Source organism: Monodon monoceros, unplaced genomic scaffold (genome assembly GCF_005190385.1).
Source record: "Monodon monoceros isolate NGI ecotype Baffin Bay Population unplaced genomic scaffold, NGI_Narwhal_1 Super_Scaffold_21, whole genome shotgun sequence".
Classification (NCBI taxonomy): Eukaryota; Metazoa; Chordata; class Mammalia; order Artiodactyla; family Monodontidae; genus Monodon; species Monodon monoceros.
In genome coordinates this window covers 83,078,906-83,101,443 of record NW_021703778.1, presented here as the reverse complement: position 1 = coordinate 83,101,443, position 22,538 = coordinate 83,078,906, and the positions used below count along the sequence as shown (strand labels likewise).

Here is a 22,538-nt window from a genome sequence, read left to right as displayed (position 1 = left end):
TTGTAGCTGAATCTCAGAAGTGACATTCCATTATGTTTGCCACATCCTATTTGTTAGAAGCAAGTTATAGGTTCAGCCCATACCCAATGGGAGGGAATTACACAAGGGCATGAACCAGAAGGTGGGGATCATTGGGGACCATTTTAGAGTTTGCCAAGCCCAAATATGATGAATTATATTTGTCTTTTTTGTTATTTAACTCCTCCACTTTCTCTACTTTCTCCTACTCCTTCACTCTGCATAGATGCATTAGCTAAAAAGTGTTATTTTTCCACTTCAGGAAAGCCAGAGGACTCCAGTAAGCCCTGAGAAAAACTAATAAAAATGTTCTATATTCTGAATAGCTTCAATGTAAAATTTCAGTGAGAAAGAGATAAATTCAGTGATCATACAGTCATCATAGATAATTATGGGAACTCTGGACACAAATTTCATTAGCAGCTATCAAGTTCTTGGAATTAACACAACATTGTAAGTCAACTATATTTCAATAAAAAATAAATTAAAAAAAAGAAAAAATATTTTAGAAAAAAGGTCTTGGAGAAAACATTACCAGGCTCTGCCACCAACCACTAGTATCACCCTCAAGGAGAATTCTAGCCTGGATCGTCATGTCAGAAAAGTATTCATGGCTCAGGGAATGGTAGACTCTGTTGCCAGCTCTGCTGCATGAATCACCTGGGTAAGCTACTTACCCTCTTTGAGCTTTGGTTCCCTCATCTGTAAAGTGGCTGTGATGGGTACCTTGCTCTGTCCACTGTCCCAGGAGTCTTGTCATTTCTTGCAATGATACATAGGAAGATTCAATAAATGTTCTGAAAAATTGTAAAGTGCTGATGAGTGTGAGGCATCATTATCACTTTGTTCATCATTAGATCTAGGAATATTTTTTCTTATCAGCGGGCATTACATTTTACAAGCTCAGAAAGCATCATGGAAAGCCCCATTACTTTCTTTCTTTCTTTTTTTAAATTTATTTTATTGAAGTGTAGTTGATGTACAATGTTGTGTTAATTTGTGCTGCACAGCAAAGTGATTCAGTTATACATATATACACATTATTTTTCATATTCTTTTCCATTATGGTTTAATCACAGCATATTGAATATAGTTCCCTGTGCTATACAGCAGCACGTTGTTGTTTATCCATACTATATATAATATATAGTTTACATCTGCGAATCCCAAACTCCCAATCCATCCCTCCCTCCAGCACCACCACCTCCCCACCCCCAGCAACCACAAGTCTGTTCTCTATGTCTGTGAGTCTGTTCCTGCTTCATAGATAAGTTCACTTGTGTTCTATTTTAGATTCCATATATAAGTGATATCATATGGTATTTGCCTTTCTCTTTCTGCTTACTTCACTTAGTATGATAATCTCTAGGTCCATCTAACTTGCTGCAAATGGCATTATTTCATTCTTTTTATGGCTGAGTAGCATTCCATTGTATATTTGTGCCACATCTTCTTTATCTATTCATCTGTCGATGGACACCTAGGTTGTTTCCACGTCTTGGCTATTGTGAATACTGTTGCTATGAACATAGTGCATTTACCTTTTTGAATTATAGTTTTGTCCAGACCCATTATTTTCTAAATGGTGATTTCTTTCTGATCTTTATGGAATGAAACACTCTCCTAAAAGATTTCATGCTCTAGATATCCATTTCCTCCTTTCCCCACCCCCACATATACTCATACTCTTCCCACATTCTCAGTGAACTGGTGTTATGAATCCTTGTATTGTTGTTGGACAAATCCATGCCCATCAGAAATATAAACACAAAGACTGATATTTTTATAATCACAATAAAAATTAGTTAAAAATAAAAGTAATCTATTATGAATGGTTTTCATAGCTTTCAAATTTCACTTCTAGACATCTAAAAATTTTGTATTTAACCATTTGTTTGAATAATCCAAGGTTGATGAAAATCCTTAAGTTACAAGTCTCAAAACAGACTGATTTAGCTCTGTAGTTTGCTTTCTCCTTGTGTTCCAGAGCCATCCAAGTTAATTCCATGTGCCTGTGGTCAGTGAGACTCTGGAGGTTGTCTTGACTGAAATATGGGAGAAGTGCCCTGGGAAGAATTTTGAGAATCTGCTAGGGCAGTGTTCTCCACACTTCCTGGATCATGTATCCCATGAGCAAAAGCTATGTGAGCACACTCCCTCATAGATATAGTTTTAAATTTATAAGTTATATACATATGAATCTGTATTTATATATTATGCATATTATAAAAGATATGCAGTCTATGGATAGAAAACAGTGAGATGAAATAAAATATTTAAAAAAATAAAATTTAACACTACATTTATTTTTGGTACACCAAACCTTTTATCCTCAAATTATAGAGATTTATATTGATGTCTAGACAGTTGGTTTACAAATGCCTTGCAAATTAAACTGGCATCATACTATCATTTGCCAATATTGAAAAGTATAATATACACTTAGGGCTAGGTTCACTGTTTATAATAAGGATGTATGTCCATATTTCAATTGATATTTTTGAAAATTTTTATTTTTTTTGGCCTACATCTTGGCAGAACTGATTGGATCACCACTAATTTTGTCTCTTAGTGTAGCTGAAAAAGAGCTCCTTCAAGGAATAGAGGAGATATCATTCTGTGTTTTTTTAAAAAAATTATTCTTGCATTATAAATATTATCATCAATCCAAAGTTTCTTTTCAGGAGACTATTTCTGTTTTCCTTTTTAAAAACATTTTTATTGAAATATAGTTGATTTACAATATTGTGTTTTAGGTGTACAGCAAAGTGATTCAGATACAAACACACACACATACACACACGCACACAAGCACACACATATGTATTCTTTTTTAGATTCTTTTCCATTATAGGTTATTACAAAATATTGAGTATAGTTCCCTGTGCTATACAGGATGTCCTTGTTGTTTACTATTTTATATATAGAAGTGTGTATATGTTAATCCCAAACTCCTAGTTCATGACCCCCCACTTTTCCCCTTTGGTAACCATAAGTTTGTTTTCTATGTCTGTGAGTCTATTTCTGCTGTGTAAATAAGTTCATTTGTATCATTTTTCAGATTCCACAGGTAAGTGATATCATATGATATTTGTCTTTCTCTGTCTGGCTTACTACACTTAGTATGATAATCTCTAGGTTCATCCATGTTGTTGCAGATGGCATTATTTCATTCTTTGTTATGGCTGAGTAGTATTCCATTGTGTATATATAACACATCGTTCTTTTTTTTGAACAAATGCTTTTTATTTTTTAAATTAATTTTTATTGGAGTATAGTTGATTTACAATGTTGTGTTAGTTTCTGCTCCACAGCAAAGTGAATCAGTTATACATATACAGATACCCACTCTCTTTTAGATCCTTTTCCCATATAGGTCATTACAAAGTATAGAGTAGAGTTCCCTGTGCTATACAGTAGGTTCTTATCAGTTATCTATTTTATATATAGTAGTGTGTATATGTCAATCCCAATCTCCCAATTTATCCTACCTGCCTTTTCCCCTTGGTAACTATAAGTTTCTTTTCTACATCTGTGACTCTATTTTGTAAAAAAGTTCATTTGTACCATTTTTTTAGATTCCACATATAAGCAATATCATATGATATTTGTCTTTCTCTGTCTGGCTTACTTCACTCAATACGACAATCTCTAGATCCATCCATGTGGCTGCAAATGGCATTATTTTGTTCTTTTTTATGGCTGAGTAATATTTCTTTTCAGAAAACTTTTAAAGCATTGGTCCACTAGTAAGTGTCAATTTAGTTAAACCAAATGATATAATCTATAAATCCTCTTAACCACCCAAAGAAAACAGCAATATGTTGTGAAACTCAGACAACACAAGAGCAAACATGCTATTACTATCCCTCAACAGAGTGCAGACTGAAATATCAACTGAGTGAGGGCACCTGTCTACTAAATATTAGTAAAGTGCAATTTCTTTTTTATTTTTAAAGATAGAAATATATATATGTATATATTTATTTATTTATTTTCCACCCAGAGCTGTGTATACCCCAGTTTGGAGACCACTGTACTGGATCTCTTGGGGTTCATCCAAGTCCCTAGTGAGACCTGGGCCAGGATGGGTTATACAGAGGGGGCACAAGAATGTAAACAGATACCCCTGCTACAACCAAAGAGCTCCAATTTCATTTATATTATATTTTATACATTAAGCTTTCTAATAAATTTTCATTAGAACAAATGATTACATAGCTAAGGCACCTTTGAAACTTTCTTCTGGAGAAACCTAGAAGTCCATGACCCATAGTTCTGACAAATGTTTGAAACTGAACACTGAACAGTAAAGTTGTAAAAATAGTCTTTTACTAAAGAGCTAAATATACTGGTTTTTTAAGTTCCTGGGTTTTATGTTTGTTTTATTTTTCTTACATGTAAAATCACAGCCTTAGAACTAAAAGAGAAAATACTTTTAGCCAAACATGCTATGAAAAGTTTTGAATGTAATTAAATGCTAAGTAAAGCATTAGTTACAAAATGCATTAAAATTTTTTTCTTAACTGAGACATTAAAAAAAGTTAAAAGTTTTGAATATTTTGGAAACATCATATTAAAGCAAAGCTTAAAAAAGGATATGGTTCTTTCAATATTTCAGTGAGTTTAATCTTGACTTGTCCAGGGGCTTTGGAAATACCAGCTAGCTCATGCATCTTAAGATAATATAAAATCAGTGGGCTCTGACCTCCAAAATTGAAGAGAACACGCTTAAACTCTGGGCCACTACTGCTATAATGGGACTGTAAGGGGTAGGAAAAAAAAATCAATTATTACTTTTGTGTATTTTTAAAGAACTGTAAATAAAATATAACTGCATTATAACCATAAATACAATTATTATCTGGTATATTAAAACAAATAAAGGGAAATTCTGCAAGGCATCTTAATTAAAGTAATTTACTAAAGTATGAGACTATGAGTATGTGCCGTAGGGCTCTGCTAGTCTTTTAGCATGAAGACAGGCCAAGAGAGATCATTCTATCTGAAGAACAGAAAGAGAAAAGAATGAGCAGAGCCCCAGAAAAAGGGGCAGGAAAAAATATGAAGAAATAATGACTGAAACTTTCCAAGTTTTATGAAAAACACATCCAAGAAGCTTACCTCCAAGTAGGATAAATTCACATCTAGATGCGTCATAGTCAAAGTGTTGAAAGACGAAGACAAAAAGAAAAATCTCAAAAGCAGCAAGAGAAAAACAACATATAAGAGAACCCCAATAAAGTTAACAAGGTGACTTCTCATCAGAACAAAGAGGCTAGAAGCCCATAACAGTGCTGATGAAAGAAACTTTGACCACGAATTCCGTGTCAAGGAAACCATCACCATAATTATAATTGCTCCAATATTCTACTATTGACTTCTTGTGGGATGCAAGTATAGCAACTACTCATATGTTAACTCTTTCCTCAATTTTTATAACACCTAGATGAGAGATTTATTGTTGATTCCACTTCTTGTGGGGAAGTAAGATTTTATTCTCATTTGTTTTTACTGATATGTACAATTCTCTTGTGTTTTGTTTGCTTATGGTCAATTTTTCATTGTATTCATTCATAGCTGCTCCAAAATTATTTCAAATAGTGGTAATATTGTAATCAAAAGCAGTTCTTTGATGGTGAAAACGATGTCAATATCAGCTGTTTTTTCTGTGATGTAAATCATTTACTTCACCATAGTCTCCCATGACAATTCACATCAGGTTATACCTAGCCTGATCTTAAAACTTGCATGCAAAACCACACCAAGCATTTTCCTGGCTTTTGCCTGGTGTATTATAAGACAGAAACTCTATCTTACTGAAGTTTTAGAAACAGACATTCCTGTTCTTTTTCTGCAGTTACCAGTTTTTAAACTAAGAAAACCACAGTACACAGATCCTTCTTCCTCTATGAGAAACTATGATTTTTTTTAAGCGTAGTTCAATCAGGCGAGAGCAGATTGAAAGCAGGGCTCCAGAATGAATGTAATACACAATTATTGTCTAATCAGCACAGAGTAGATTCCACATGTTTAAACAGCCCATGAATACAGTAGATTTTGGGGTCAACAACGTTCTACTTTTGACATATACAGAGCTTACTGTTAAAAGCGATTCCCAAATCTTTTCAGAGGCCTCCAAGGCAAGGCTTTATTAACCTGTACTTATGCAGTTGTAATTCTGGACCTCTATACTTTTTCCACAGTAACAGTTTATCTTCTAAGATCAGGCCTGTTACCCCAGCCTGTTGTAAACTTTTGGTGTTCCACTATATTCATAATTCTTCCAGGTTTGATGACTTCTACATGGCTAATGAAAAATGGCAACCATATTTTTATCAAAGTTGTTGATAAAATATTGTGCATGAGACAGGGCCAATGATGCAGCAATACAGTGTACTACCAAAGACATATCTGCAATTTGCTTTCTATCTTTTAACAGTGATATCTGAGAAAAGTTATTGTCAGTTACAAATCCATCTGTCCATATTTCTTCAACTTGTAAACAAACTATTAAAGACCATTTTTAGTGCTTGCTGAAGATCAGATATACAATTTCTATTACATTTCCTTGATTTCTAAATTTAGCAATCAAGGAAAAGTAATAGAATGCACTCCCCTGCCTCCCGCCCCCTGCAGCCAAGATGGTGCAATATTGCCATCTACCCCAAATGGACTCCTAGAGTCGCCAATTTCTATCCTAAGTATGGACATCCTTGGCAGCACTGTGAAGGTTGGAAGAGATTCTATATACCTGGATTATTAAAGACCAGGAAATATATGAATACTGACTTTCAGAAAGTGGTTTTTGTATAGGCATAATTTAAAATTTAAAATAACGGTCAGACCTGACTAGATAATTCAGACAAAATTTTAACAAAAAAGACTGCAACAGATTTAAAACCCAATTGGCTAACAAGTTAAGAGATCAAATTCAGAAGTTCAAGTCAACGGTCTCATCAAATCTTGGCTAAAGCAACACAAGGTGGCAAATCCATAGGTTCTCTGTTTGGGAGGCACCTTCAAAAATGTGGAGAAAGCAAGTATTCAAGACTTAAGATCAACAGTACCTATATATGGTCATTTATTCTGGGACCATGGTTTAAGGGGTGGGGACAGGTCAACCACTGTTGAAAATGCCATTGAAGTTTTCTCTGCACTTTGATGCTTATTGAGATCAGAGCCATGTCTGTATGTCAACCCAAGGAGAAGCAGTGCCCGAAGTATGAGGAAAAGATAAACGCTATTCGTTTTCCTTAGAGATGAGGATAGTTTCAGAAATAAATATGACTTTAATATTAAGATTAACCTCTCCAATAAATCTCTTCTGATTATTAATTTTTTTCTAAAATATATATCAAGAGCATAATAACCAATATTGTCCATGTGAAACCTGTTCAATTAATTATATTGGAAATTAAAGAAGGACATTTTTTATAATTATTATACTCCAAACCTTTGTTGGTAGTCCTGATAATCTTGATTCTTCCTTGGATGCAGGCATTGTATATCCTTCTGGATTCTTTAAAATTTTTGTCATATTGAAGTCTATATCTAAAACAGAAAATAAAATATTTTCTTAAATTCTTTCTTTCTTCACAAAAGGCATGATACCCCTTCTTTTTCCTAGCAATGCACCTTAAACATGCAGAGAGGTAAAAATGTATGAGAGACGGTTAGGATATTGTTATAGCTTGCCTCAGTCAGAGGAAATGAATATTCCATCTCATTTTACCTAACAGGGCTTTAGAGTTTTCAAATTCATTCATGTACACTAACTATTTCACATCATCCTCACAAACCATTTTATGAGCTAAGTAACATTTCCCACAATTTATAGATTAGAAAACTAAAGTTAAGGAAACTCTATGACTTTTTCTAAGAGTAAGTCTTGCTCTAAGGTGATAGTTGTTCACATCTATGAATCTAATAAAAACCACTGAATTGTATTCTTTAAATGGGTGAATTGTATGGTATATGAACTACATCAATAAAGCTGTAATTTAAAAAAAAAAACAGTACAGGAAGAGAATGCAGACCTAGGTCTTTTGCTTCTAATTTCAGAGCTCTTTCCTTGACCCTCTAGTTAAATGCAATAGGAGGCTTAGGTCTCTGCATGCTAGAGTCTACCTTTTCCATATACTGAAACATACCTAGATAAGGAAAAACTTGGTAATTTTTCAGTGCAACCAGTGTAAATATGCATGAGGCTACCCAGGGAGTCTTGTCTTAAAGGAGAACTATATGATTTAATCAGCCATGTCAGTCAGCCTAAAAGCATATGCTAATTATTAAGGATATCTTAATGTAGAGCAGAGAAAACAGGTAAGCTGAGAAGTTTGTACTAGATTCTGGCACTGACAATTGTTACCAGTTACCAGGTAGACAAATCAGATCTACAGATTGTGATGTTGATGACAAAGCTAGAAGAGTTGAAGAAAGTCACTTGAATTGATTTTTGACATTACCCATTAAAAGATATTAGATACTAGCTTGAAATACTGGAGGCAAGTAGGCATTTATCTCTGGCAGAGATTAAAGAACTAGTTAGCAAGGAATCTGTATTCTAAAATTTTGAGTGGAACCAAAGTTAGATTAAGTTGGGAGTTAGAATGGACAAGAAAGGTAATGAACCATATAATTTCTCTACTTTAAAACTTGCTCAAAAGCATACAACCCATTATGGAGAAGAATCTGACAATATCTACCAATAATACAGATATTTTTCTTTGACTCAGCAATCCCTCTCCTGAGAATATATTCTACACAATCTTCTACATAAGCACAAAAAATATAGGTACAGGGTTAATGATTATAGCATAATATGTAAAATTTAGAGATTATAAACAACCTGTGCATTTAGCAGTCAGGTACTGGTTGAAAAAACTAGGGCACTCCTATTTAATGGAATACTATAAGCTGTAAAAAAAAAAAAAAATGAGCAAGATCTCCATACAGATGTGAAGATATCAACAGGTCATCTATTAAAGTGAGGAAAGCAAGTTGCAGAACAGTGAAGAGAGCATATTACTTGATTGAATGTATACAATATATAAAATATACTACTCAGTGTAAACGGGAAAGAATGTATACAATGTATACAATATACTACATTCAGTGTAAAAGGGAAAGAATAAGAAGAATCAAATATCTATTGTATTTTCCTTCATTTGTATAAAGAAACACTGAAAAGATAAATAAGAAATGGATAAAAATATTCCTTTTGGGAGGAATGATTAAAAATAAAACATGCTCAATTTTGAATCATTCTTAAATACATATTTAGGTGCTATTACTTAACTTCTAGTCGTTATGAACAGATATGTTACTAATGACAAAAGGACCTCTACATGTCTACCATACCCACAATAAAAGCCTTAGAAGATTGCTTGAACTTTGTTGTAAAATTACTGTCAACAGATTAATATCAGGCAAATATTCTAGACTTGGAGTAACAGCAATAGACATAAAAAGTAAGAGATTAATGAAAAACACAAAGCAAAGAAAGTTTAGAAGTAAAAGAGTCAAAGAAAAAAATCATATGTAAAGGAAAAACCCCACCCTGATATGATAAGAGTAATAAGTAATCTTAAAATCACTGAATTTACTAGCTTTTATCCCCCTGCATTCCTCTAATCTGTTGATTTGTTTTAGGTAAAAATATCAATTTTGTCCCTGATTATAGTTTTTATATCCCCTCTGTTCTCAGCATCTCTGAATGCTAGGGAAGGTCACCGGGAACGCCAATATTGACTCTACTTGATAAAACTATGAGAAAGTATGTCTCAAATGTTCTTATTAAGTCTTTAGAAATTTCACTAGTGACAAAATATTACAGTCTTACTACACCGACGTTGGGAAAATTTCATTTTCATAATTACCCCCTTTTTATTTTAGGGATATTAAATCTCTTAAAAGGGAGACACTTATGCAAGTAAGTATGGTTACCTTTATCCACTTTTGTAGTTTTTATTCTAGTAATCTTTCTGAGATGCGAATAACTCATATATCTTAGCAAAATTAAACTTCATGCAGGCCATATATAATATTATATATCAATAAACTACAGAAACAGAAAAAATGTTAATTAGTTAAAAAATTAAATTAAAAAAAAAAGATGCTCACTGAGGTCAGGAGAACAATGCATGAACAGAATGATAGCTTCAACAGAAATAGAAAATACAAGAAAGTACCAAACAGAAATCACAGAGCTGAAGAATACCTGCACTGAAAAATACATTACAGGGGATCAACAGCAGGCTAGAAGAAGCCAGAAAAAAGAATTAGCAAACTCAAACACAGGGCAATGGAATTCATCCAATCAAAGAAGTAAAAAGAAAAAAAATTTTTAAAGTGAAGATAGCTTCAGCGACTTGTGGGACATTAAACAGACCAACATTTGCATTATAGGGGTCCTAGAAGGAGAAGAGAGAGAGAAAGGGGCAGAACATTTATTTGAAGAAATAATAGCTGAAAACTTCCTTAACCTGGGGAAGGAAATAGACATCCAGATCTAGGAAGCCTAGAGAGTTCCAAATAATATGAGCCAAAGAGACCCACACCAAGACGCATTATAATTAAACTGTCATAACTTAAAGACAAGGAGAGAATCTTAAAAGCAGCAACAGAAAAACAACTTGTTATGTGGAAAGGAGCCCTCCATAAGACTATCAGCAGGTTTTTCAGCAGAAACTTTGCAGGCCAGAAGGAAGTGGCACAATATATTCAAAGTGCTGAAAACAAAACAAAACAAACAAACAAAACCTACTAACCAAGAATTCTGTACTCAGCCAAGTTGTTCTACAGAATTGAAGGAGAGATAAATAGTTTTCAAATAGTTTTCCAGACAAGCAAAAGGTGAAGAAATTTATGACCACTAAACTGGCCTTCCAGGAAAGGCTGAAGGGACTTCTTTAAGCTGAAATGAAAGTGCTAATCAGAAATAGAAAAACATATGAAAGTACAAATCTCACTGGTAAAGGTAAACATATAGTAAAATTCAGAAAAATCTAATGTCATAAAGGTGATGAGTTAATCACTTATAATTCTAGTACAAAGGTTAAAAGACAAAAGTAGTAAAAATAACTACAACTACTATAACTTGTTAATGAATATGCAAGATAAAAAGAAACTGTGACATCAAAAACAAAACAAGCGGGAGGAGTAAAAATGTAGAGCTTTAGAATGTCTTTGAACTTGTCAACTTAAAATAGACTGTTATAGATATGTTACTTTACGTAAGCCTCATGGTAATCACAAAGCAAAATATTATAGTAGATACATAAAAGATAAAGAGAAAGGAATCTAAGCATGCCACTAAAAATTATCACCAAGTCACAAATGAGGAGAGCAAGAGAAGAAGAAAGGAATAAAGGAATTTAAAAGCAGCCAGAAAACAATTAACAAAATGGTAAAGAGTACATACATATCAATAATTATTTTAAATGTAAATGGACTAAGTTCCCCAATCAAAAGACACAGAGTGGCTAAATGGATTAAAAACAAAACAAAACAAAACAAAAAAACCAAGACCAATATATAAACTGCCTACAAGAGATTCACTTCACATGTAAGGAAACACATAGATAAAGTGAAGGCATGGAAATAGATATTCCATGCAAATGGAAACAAAAAGAAACTTGGATACCTACACTCTTATCAGGGAAAATAGACTTTAAGGCAAAGACTCTAATAAGAAATAAAGAAGGTCATTATATGATAAAGGAGTCATTTCAACAAGAGGATATAACATTTGTAAATATTTATGTTCTTTTTTGTTTGTTTGTTTGTTTTTTCTCAGAGTGGCTAAACCATTTTATTTTCCCACCAGTGATATGATATAATTTTTCTACGTACTCGCCAGCATTTGAAGTTGTCACTATACTTTTTATTTATTTTTCTCACATCTTTATTGGAGTATAATTGCTTTACAATGGTGTGTTAGTTTCTGCTTTATAACAAAGTGAATCAGTTATACATATAGATATGTTCCCATATCTCTTCCCTCTTGCGTCTCCCTCCCTCCCACCCTCCCTATCCTACCCCTCTAGGTGTTCACAAAGCACCGAGCTGATCTCCCTGTGCTATGCGGCTGATTCCCACTAGCTATCTATTTTACGTTTGGTAGTGTATATATGTCCATGCCACTCTTTCACTTTGTCACAGCTTACCCTCCCCCCCCCCCATATTCACAAGTCCATTCTCTAGTAGGTCTGTGTCTTTCTTCCTGTCTTACCCCTAGGTTCTTCATGACATTTTTTTCCCTTAAATATCATATATATGTGTTAGCATATGGTATTTGTCTTTCTCTTTCTGACATACTTCACTCTGTATGACAGACTCTAGGTCCATCCACCTCATTACAAATAGCTCAATTTCGTTTCTTTTTATGGCTGAGTAATATTCCATTGTATATATGTGCATATCTTCTTTATCCATTCATCCGATGATGGACACTTAGGTTATTGCCATCTCCTGGCTATTGTAAATACACCTGCAATGAACATTTTGGTACATGACTCTTTTTGAATTATAGTTTTCTCAGGGTATATGCCCAGTAGTGGGATTGCTGGGTCATATGGTAGTTCTATTTGTAGTTTTTAAAGGAACCTCCATACTGTGCTCCATAGTGGCTGTACCAATTCACAATCCCACCAGCAGTGCAAGAGTGTTCCCTTTTCTCCACATCCTCTCCAGCATTTATTGTTTGTAGATTTTTTGATGATGGCCATTCTGACTGGTGTGAGATGATATCTCATTGTAGTTTTGATTTGTATTTCTCTAATGATTAATGATGTTGAGCATTCTTTCATGTGTTTGTTGGCAATCTGTATATCTTCTTTGGAGAAATGTCTATTTAGGTCTTCTGCCCATTTTTGGATTGGGTTGTTTGGTTTTTGTTATTGAGCTGCATGAGCTGCTTGTAAATTTTAGAGATTAATCCTTTGTCAGTTGCTTCATTTGCAAATATTTTCTCCCATTCTGACGGTTGTCTTTTGGTCTTGTTTATGGTTTCCTTTGCTGTGCAAAACCTTTTAAGTTTCATTAGGTCCCATTTGTTTATTTTTGTTTTTATTTCCATTTCTCTAGGAGGTGGGTCAAAAAGGATCTAGCTGTGATTTATCTCATAGAGTGTTCTGCCTATGTTTTCCTCTAAGAGTTTGATAGTTTCTGGCCTTACATTTAGGTCTTTAATCCATTTTGAGCTTATTTTTGTGTATGGTGTTAGGGAGTGATCTAGTCTCATACTTTTACATGTACCTGTCCAGTTTTCCCAGCACCACTTATTGAAGAGGCTGTCCTTTCTCCACTGTATATTCCTGCCTCCTTTATCAAAGATAAGGTGACCATATGTGTGTGGGTTTATCTCTGGGCTTTCTATCTCATTCCATTTATCTATCTTTCTGTTTTTGTGCCAGTACCATACTGTCTTGATTACTCTAGCTTTATAGTATAGTCTGCAGTCAGGGAGACTGATTCCTCCAGCTCCATTTTTCGTTCTCAAGATTGCTTTGGCTATTCGGGGTCTCTTGTGTTTCCACACAAATTGTGAAATTTTTTGTTCTAGTTCTGTGAAAAATGCCAGAGGTATTTTGCTAGGGATTGCATTGAATCTGTAGATTGCTTTGGGTAGTAGAGTCATTGTCACAATGTTGATTCTTCCAATCCAAGAACATGGTATATCTCTCCATCTATTTGTATCACCTTTAATTTCTTTCATCAGTGTCTTATAATTTTCTGCATACAGGTCTTTTGTCTCGTTAGGAAGGTTTATTCCTAGATATATTATTCTTTTTGTTGCAATGGTAAATGGGAGTGTTTTCTTGATTTCACTTTCAGATTTTTCATCATTAGCATATAGGAATGCCAGAGATTTCTGTGCATTAATATTGTATCCTGCTACTTTACCAAATTCATTGATTAGCTCTAGTAGTTTTCTGGTAGCATCTTTAGGATTCTCTATGTATAGTATCATGTCATCTGCAAACAGTGACAGCTTTACTTCTTCTTTTCCGATTTGGATTCCTTTTATTTCCTTTTCCTCTCTGATTGCTGTGGCTAAAACTTCCAAAACTATGCTGCATAAGAGTGGTCAGAGTGGGCAACCTTGTCTTGTTCCTGATCTTCGTGGAAATGGTTTCAGTTTTTCACCATTGAGGACGATGTTGGCTGTGGGTTTGTCATATATGGCCTTTATAGTTTTGAGGAAAGTTCCCTCTATGCCTACTTTCTGCAGGGTTTTTATCATAAATGGGTGTTGAATTTTGTCGAAAGCTTTCTCTGCATCTATTGAGATGATCATATGGTTTTCCTCCTTCAATTAGTTAATATGCTGTATCACGCTGATTGATTTGTGTATATTGAAGAATCCTTGCATTCCTGGAATAAACCCCACTTGATCATGGTGTATGATCCTTTTAATGTGCTGTTGGATTCTGTTTGCTAGCATTTTGTTGAGGATTTTTGCATCTATGTTTATCAGTGATATTGGCCTGTAGTTTTCTTTCTTTCTGACATCTTTGTCTGGTTTTGGTATCAGGGTGATGGTGGCCTCGTAGAATGAGTTTGGGAGTGCTCCTCCCTCTGCTATATTTTGGAAGAGTTTGAGAAGGATAGGTCTTAGCTCTTCTCTAAATGTTTGATAGAATTCACCTGTGAAGCTATCTGGTCCTGGACTTTGTTTGTTGGAAGATTTTTAATCACAGTTTCAATTTCAGTGCTTGTGATTGGTCTGTTCACATTTTCTATTTCTTCCTGATTCAGTTTTGGCAGCTTGTGCATTTCTAAGAATTTGTTCATTTTTTCCAGGTTGTCCATTTTATTGGCATATTGTTGCTTGTAGTAATCTCTCATGATCTTTTGTATTTCTGCAGTGTCACTTGTTACTTCTCCTTTTACATTTCTATTAATTTGAGTCTTCTCCCTTTTTTTCTTGATGAGTCTGGCTAATGGTTTATCAATTTTGTTTATCTTCTCAAAGAACCAGCTTTTAGTTTTATTGATCTTTGCTATCGTTTCCTTCATTTCTTTTTATTTCTGATCTGATCTTTATGATTTCTTTCCTTCTGCTAACTTTGGGGTTTTTTTGTTCTTCTTTCTCTAATTGCTTTAGTTGCAAGGTTAGGTTGTTTATTCGAGATGTTTCCTGTTTCTTAAGGTAGGATTGTATTGCTATAAACTTCCCTCTTAGAACTGCTTTTGCTGCATCCCATAGGATTTGGGTCATCGTGTCTCCATTGTCATTTGTTTGTAGGTATTTTTTGATTTCCTCTTTGATTTCTTCAGTGATCACTTCGTTATTAAGTAGTGTATTGTTTAGCCTCCATGTGTTTGTATTTTTTTCAGATCTTTTCCTGTAATTGATATCTAGTCTCATAGTGTTGTGGTCGGAAAAGATACTTGATACCATTCCAGTTTTCTTAAATTTACCAAGGCTTGATTTGTGACCCAAGATATGATCTATCCTGGAGAATGTTCCATGAGCACTTGAGAAAAATGTGTATTCTGTTGTTTTTGGATGGAATGTCCTATAAATATCAATTAAGTCCATCTTAATGTATCACTTAAAGCTTGTGTTTCCTTATTTATTTTCATTTTGGATGACCTGTCCATTGGTGAAAGTGGGGTGTTAAAGTCCCCTACTATGAATGTGTTACTGTCGATTTCCCCGTTTATGGCTGTTAGCATTTGCCTTATGTATTGAGGTGCTCCTATGTTGGGTGCATAAATATTTACAATTGTTATATCTTCTTCTTGGATCGATCCCTTGATCATTATGTAGTGTCCTTCTTTGTCTCTTCTAATAGTCTTTATTTTAAAGTCTACTTTGTCTGCTACTCCAGCTTCTTTTGGTTTCCATTTTCATGGAATATCTTTTTCCATCCCCTCACTTTCGGTCTGTATGTTTCTCTAGGTCTGAAGTGGGTCTCTTGTAGACAGCATATATATGCGTCTTGTTTTTGTATCCATTCAGCCAGCTTGTGTCTTTTGGTTGGAGCATTTAATACATTTATATTTAAGGTAATTATCAATATGTATGTTCCTATTCCCATTTTCTTAATTGTTTTCGGTTTGTTATTGTAGGTCTCTTCCTCCTCTTGTGTTTCTTGCCTAGAGAAGATCCTTTAGCATTTGTTGTAAAGATGGTTTGTTGGTGCTCAACTCTCTCAGTTTTTGCCTGTCTGTAAAGGTTTTAATGTCTCCATCAAATCTGAATGAGATCATTGCTGGGTAGAGTAATCTTGGTTGGAGATTTTTCTCCTTCATCACTTTAAATATATCCTGCCAGTCCCTTATGGCTTGCAGAGTTTCTGCTGAAAGATCAGCTGTTAATCTTATGGGGATTCCCTTGTGTGTTATTTGTTGTTTTTCCCTTGCTGCTTTTAATATGTTTTCTTTGTATTTAATTTTTGACAGTTTGATTAATGTGTGTCTTGGTGTGTTTCTCATTGGATTTATCCTGTATGGGACTCTCTGTGCTTCCTGGACTTGAATAACTATTTCCTTTCCCGTATTAGGGAAGTTTTCAACTATAATCTCTTCAAATATTTTCTCAGTCCCTTTCTTTTTCTCTTCTTCTTCTGGAACCCCTATAATTCGAATGTCGGTGCGTTTAATGCTGTCCCAGAGGTCTCTCAGACTGTCCTGAGTTCTTTTCATTCTTTTTTCTTTATTCTGCTCTGCAGTAGTTATTTCCACTATTTTGTCTTCCAGGTCACTTATCCGTTCTTCTGCCTCAGTTATTCTGCTATTGATTCCTTCTAGAGTATTGTTAATTTCATTTATTGTGTTGTTCATCGTTGCTTGTTTCATCATTAGTTCTTCTAGGTCCTTTTTAAAAGTTTCTTGCATTTTCTCTATTCTATTACCAAGATTTTGGATCATCTTTACTATCATTATTCTGAATTCTTTTTCAGGTAGACTGCCTATTTCCTCTTCATTTGTTAGGTCTGGTGGGTTTTTATCTTGCTCTTTCATCTGCTGTGTGTTTTTTTTTCTTCTCATTTTATCTTACTGTGTTTGGGGTCTCCTTTTTGCAGGCTGCAGGTTCGTAGTTCCCGTTGTTTTGGGTATCTGTCCCCAGTGGCTAAAGTTGGTTCAGTGGGTTGTGTAGGCTTCCTGGTGGAGGGGACTAGTGCCTGTGTTCTGGTGGATGAGGCTGGATCTTGTCTTTCTGGTGGGCAGGTCCATGTCTGGTGGTGTGTTTTGGTGTGTCTGTGGAGTTATTATGGTTTTAGGTAGCCTCTCTGCTAATGGGTGGGGTTGTGTTCCTGTCTTGCTAGTTTTTTGGCATAGGTTGTCCAGCACTATAGCTTTCTGATCATTGAGTGAAGCTGGGTGTTGGTGTTGAGATGGAGATCTCTGGGAGATTTTCGCCATTTGATATTATGTGGAGCTGGGAGGTATCTTGTGTTTCAGTGTCCTGAATTTGGCTCTCCCGCCTCAGAGGCACAGCACTGACTCCTGGCTGCAGCACTAAGAGCCTTTCATGCACACGGCTCAGAATAAAAGGGAGAAAAAGTAGAAAGATAGAAAGAAAGAGGATAAAATAAAATAAAGTAAGTTAAATAAAAGTTATTAAAATAAAAAAATAAGTATTAAGAGAAAAAAATTTTTTTAAGTAAAAAAAAGAAAAAGAAAAAAAGGACAGATAGAACCCTAGGACAAATGGTGAAAGCAAAGCTATACAGACAAAATCTCACACAGAAGCATACACATACACACTCACAAAAAAGAGGAAAAGGGGAAAAAATAATAAATCTTGTTCTATAAGTCCACCTCCTCAATTTGGGATGATTCATTTTCTATTCAGGTATTCCACAGATGCAGGGTACATCAAGTGGATTGTGGAGATTTAGTCCGCCGCTCCTGAGGCTGCTGGGAGAGATTTCCCTTTCTCTTCTTTGTTCGCACAGCTCCTGGGATTCAGCTTTGGATTTGGCCCTGCCTCTGCATGTAGGTCGCAGTAGGGCTTCTGTTGTTCGCTCAGACAGGACGGGGTTAAAGGAGCCGCTGATTCGGGAGCTCCAGCTCACTCAGGTCGGGGGCAGGGAGGGGTACGGAGTGTGGGGCGAGCCTGCCACGGCAGAGGCCGGCGTGATTTTGCACCAGCCGGAGGCGCGCCATGTGTTCTCCCGGGGAAGTTTTCCCTGGATCCCGTGACCCTGGCAGTGGCAGGCTGCATAGGCTCCACGGAAGGGAGGTGTGGAGAGTGACCTGTGTTTGCACACAGGCTTCTTGGTGGCGGCAGCAGCAGCCTTAGCATCTCATGCCCATCTCTGGGGTCCGTGCTTTTAGCCGCGGCTCACGCCTGTCTCTGGAGCTCCTTTAAGCAGCGCTCTTAATCCCCTCTCCTTGCGCACCAGGAAACAAAGAGGGAAGAAAAAGTCTCTTGCCTCTTCGGCAGCTCCAGACTTTTTCCCGGACTCCCTCTCGGCTAGCCGTGGTGCACTAACCCCCTGCAGGCTGTGTTCACGCCGCCAGCCCCAGGCCTCTCCCTGCGCTCCGACCGAAGCCCAAGCCTCAGCTCCCAGCCCCGCCTGCCCTGGCAGGTGAGCAGACAAGCCTCTCGGGCTGGTGAGTGCTGATCGGCACCAATCCTCTGTGCGGAAATCTCTCTGCTTTGCCCTCCACACCCATGTCGCTGTGCTCTCCTCCGTGGCCCCAAAGCTTCCCCCCTCCACCACCCGCACTCTCCACCCGTGAAGGGGTTTCTAGTGTGTTGAAACTTTCCTCCTTCATGGCTCCCTCCCACTGGTGTAGGTCCCGTCCCTATTCTTTTGTCTCTGTTTATTCTTTTTTCTTTTGCCCTACCCAGGTACATGTGAGTTTCTGGCCTTTTGGGAGGTCTGAGGTCTTCTGCCAGCATTCAGTAGGTGTTCTGTAGGAGTTGTTCCATGTGTAGATGTATTTCTTATGTATCTGTGGGGAGGAAGGTGATCTGCGTGCCTTACTCTTCTGCCATCTTCCCCCGGCCCTCAATATTTATGTTCTTAGCATAGGCTCACCTAAATATATAAAGCAAATATTAATGGACTTTGAGGGAGAAATTGACAGCAATCCAATACTAGTAGGGGACTTTAATACCCCACTTTCATCAATGGATAGATCAGTCAGACAGAAAATCAGTAAGGAAACTTTTACCTAAACTACACGTTAAACAGAGGGAGTTAACAGACATACATAGAACATTCTATCCTAAAGCAATAAAATACACATTCTTCTAAGGCACACATGGAACAGTCTCCAGGGAAGATCATATATTAGGCCACAGAACATGTCTTAATAAATTTAAGAAGATTGGCATCATATCAAACATCTTTTCTGATCACAATGGTGTGAAACTAGAAGTCAATTACAAGAAGAAAACTGGAAACTTCATAAATATGTGGAGATTAAACGACATGCTACTGAACAACAAATGGGTCAAAGAAGACATTAAAAGAGAAATAAAAATTATATTGAGACAAATGAAAATGGAAATACAACAAACCACAACATATGTGATGTAGCAAAAGCAGTTCTAAGAGGGAGATTCATAGCAATAAATGCCTACGTTAAGGAACAAGGACAATATCAAATAAGCAAAATTAACTTACTCCTCAAGAAACAAGAAAAAGAAGAACAAACATCCCAAAGTTAGTAGAAGGAAGGAAATAAAGATCACAGTGTAAATAAATGAAATAGAGACTAAAAAGACAATGAAAAAGATCAATGAAACTAAGAGCTGGTTTTTTGAAAAGATAAACAAAATTGACTAAGAAAAAACCAGAGTGGACTCAAGTCAGACATGAAAGAGATGTTATAACTGGTACCATAGAAATACAAAGAATCATAAAACACTACTATGAACAACAAATGCCACCAAATTAGATAACCTAAAAGAAAAAAATAATTTCCTAAAAACCTACAACTACCAAGACTGCTTTAAGAAGAACTAGATAGCTCTAACAGACCAATAGCAAATTAGGAGATTAAAGTGGTAATTTTAAAAATCTCCCAACAAAGGAAAGCATAGGACGAGATAATGTCATGGCTGAATAGTACCAAACATTAAATGAAAATTTATAACAATCCTTTAAAATTCTTCCAAAAGGTAGAAGAAGAGGGAACACTTTTAAACTCATTTTATGAGGTCAGCATTACCGTGATACCAAAGCCAGACAACAGAAGAAAACTATAAGCCAATATCTCTGATGAACCTAGATGCAAAATTTCTAAATAAAATACTATCAAACAAAATTCAACAACACATGAAAAAGATTATACACCATGATGAAGTGAGATCCATACCTGTGATGCAAGTTTGGCGTATTATAAGCAAATAAATTAATGTGTTATATCACATGAGCATAATTAAAGATAAAAACCACACGATCATTCCAATAGATGCTGAGAAAGTATTTGACAAAGTTCAACATTTATTCACAATAAAAACTCTCATAAACAGGTATAGAAGGAAATTTCCTCAACAGAAATAGAAAAAATAATTCTAAAATTCTTATGGAGCCACAAAAGACTCCAAACAGCCAAAGCATTCTCGAGAAAGAACAAAGTTGGAGGCATCACCACATTTCCTGATTTCAAATTATATTACAAAGCTATAGTAATCAAAACAGTATGGTACTGGATTTAAAACATATATAGACTGATGGAACAGAATGGAGAGCCCCAAAATAAACCCAATAATATGTAGTTAGTTAACTAACTTTTGACAAACACACCAAGAATACACAATGGACAAAAGATAGTCTCTTCAAAAAATGGTGTTGGAATGGCTGGATAGCCACACGCAAAAGAATGAGATTCAACCTTTATCTTACACCATACATGAAAGTCAACTGAAAATGAATTTAAGACTTAAACGTAAGACTCAAAACTGTAAAACTCTTAGAAGAAAACATAGGAAAAAGCTCCTTAGTAATGGCCTTAGCAATGAATTTTTTGGATATGACAATAAAAGCTAAGCAACAAAAGCAAAAATAAACAAGTGGGACTATATCAAACAAAAGCTCCTGCACAGAAAAGGAAGCAGTTAATTAAATGAAAAGGCAACTTATGGGTTGAAAGAAAATATCTACAAACCATACATCTAATAAGGGTTTAATGTCCAGAATATATAAATAATTCCTACAAATCAATAGCAGCAAGAAAATCCAATTAAAAAATGGGCAAAGGACTGAAGAAGATATATTTTTTAAAGAAGACATACAAATGGCCAACAGGCATATGAAAATGTGCTCTACATCACCAATTATCAGTAAATGCAAATCAGAACCACAATGAGATATCAACTCACACCTGTTCAGATAGCCATTATCAAAAAGATAACAAGTGTTGTTGGTCATGTGGAGTAAAGGGAACTCTTGTACCTTGGTGGGAATGTACATTGGTTCAGGCTTTGGAAAACAGTATGGAGCTTCCCCCACGACTCCCACCAAAAACAACACTTTCATATAATCCAGCAATTCCTCTTCTGGGTATATATCCAAAAGAAATGAAATCATTACCTCAAAAAGATATCTGCACTCCCATGTCACTGCAGCATTATTCACAGTAGTCAAGGTATGGGAACAATCTAAGTGTATGTTGATGGATAAATGGATATAGAAATTGTAATACACACACACAGTGGACAATTCTTTAACATTTAACAGCCAACTTAACAAAGGACATCCTATTCACACTCTTCACAGAGTCCACAAGATAAAAAAGAATTTCTGTGAAGATTTCCAGCTCTTCTTGGCACTTGGGTCAGATGGCACTGTCTTTTTTTATGGAGGCCTTGCAGAAAAACCCACTCTATGAAGCAGTTCATAGAGGTTTTGAGGATACCTTTATCATAAGGATAAGGAGATTCACAACATTTTAAAAATAGCAATCTTAGGTTCACGCTAAACACAACGAATAGCAAAGCATCATTCAGCTCAAGCACTTTGAAGGATTTCATTATTATGTAATTTGAGCACCCCAACAAAAAAACTGTTGAAGCATTCAGTTAAATGTGGAATATAAAACAGCCAAAATGAACAAGAAGAAAATGTAAGGATAAGCGGTATAGAAGGCTACAAAAGAAGAGATTATGGAATAAAAAGACTAATATATTTTATTGTGTAAAAATTCAAAGTTCCTGCTAGCTAAAAAGTACCACAAATGAAAAACTGGGAGACCTTTTTCTAATAGAATGACAGATGAAACAAAAACCTCAGTAGAAATTGGATGAAGGACATAAGAGGTAAATCACAAAACAGAACACAATTGGCAGGTCATCTTTCTTTAAAAAGTTCAGGAGGCTTCCCTGGTGGCGCAGTGGTTGACAGTCCACCTGCCGACGCAGGGGACACGGGTTCGTGCCCAAGTCCGGGAAGATCCCATATGCCGCAGAGCAGCTGGGCCCGTGAGCCATGGCTGCCGAGCCTGCGCGTCCGGAGCCTGTGCTCCACAATGGGTGAGACCACAACAGTGAGAGGCCCGCGTACCGCAAAAAAAAAAAATAAAAAGTTCAGGGACGTCCCTGGTGG

The 22,538-nt window shown here is 35.9% G+C and overlaps 1 protein-coding gene across 1 annotated transcript in view; it reads right to left on the bottom strand.

Annotated features, from left to right (window-relative positions):
* The window catches only part of FAM227B (family with sequence similarity 227 member B), a 288,612-nt gene that overhangs the window by 49,424 nt on the left and 216,650 nt on the right, over positions 1–22,538 (bottom strand). The window contains exons 11-12 of the mRNA XM_029237204.1: positions 7,475–7,572; positions 4,621–4,781 (exon numbers count right to left, since the gene is read on the bottom strand). Of these exons, the coding sequence (XP_029093037.1) occupies positions 4,621–4,781; positions 7,475–7,572 (259 nt within the window). The remainder of the gene's footprint in view (positions 1–4,620; positions 4,782–7,474; positions 7,573–22,538) is intronic.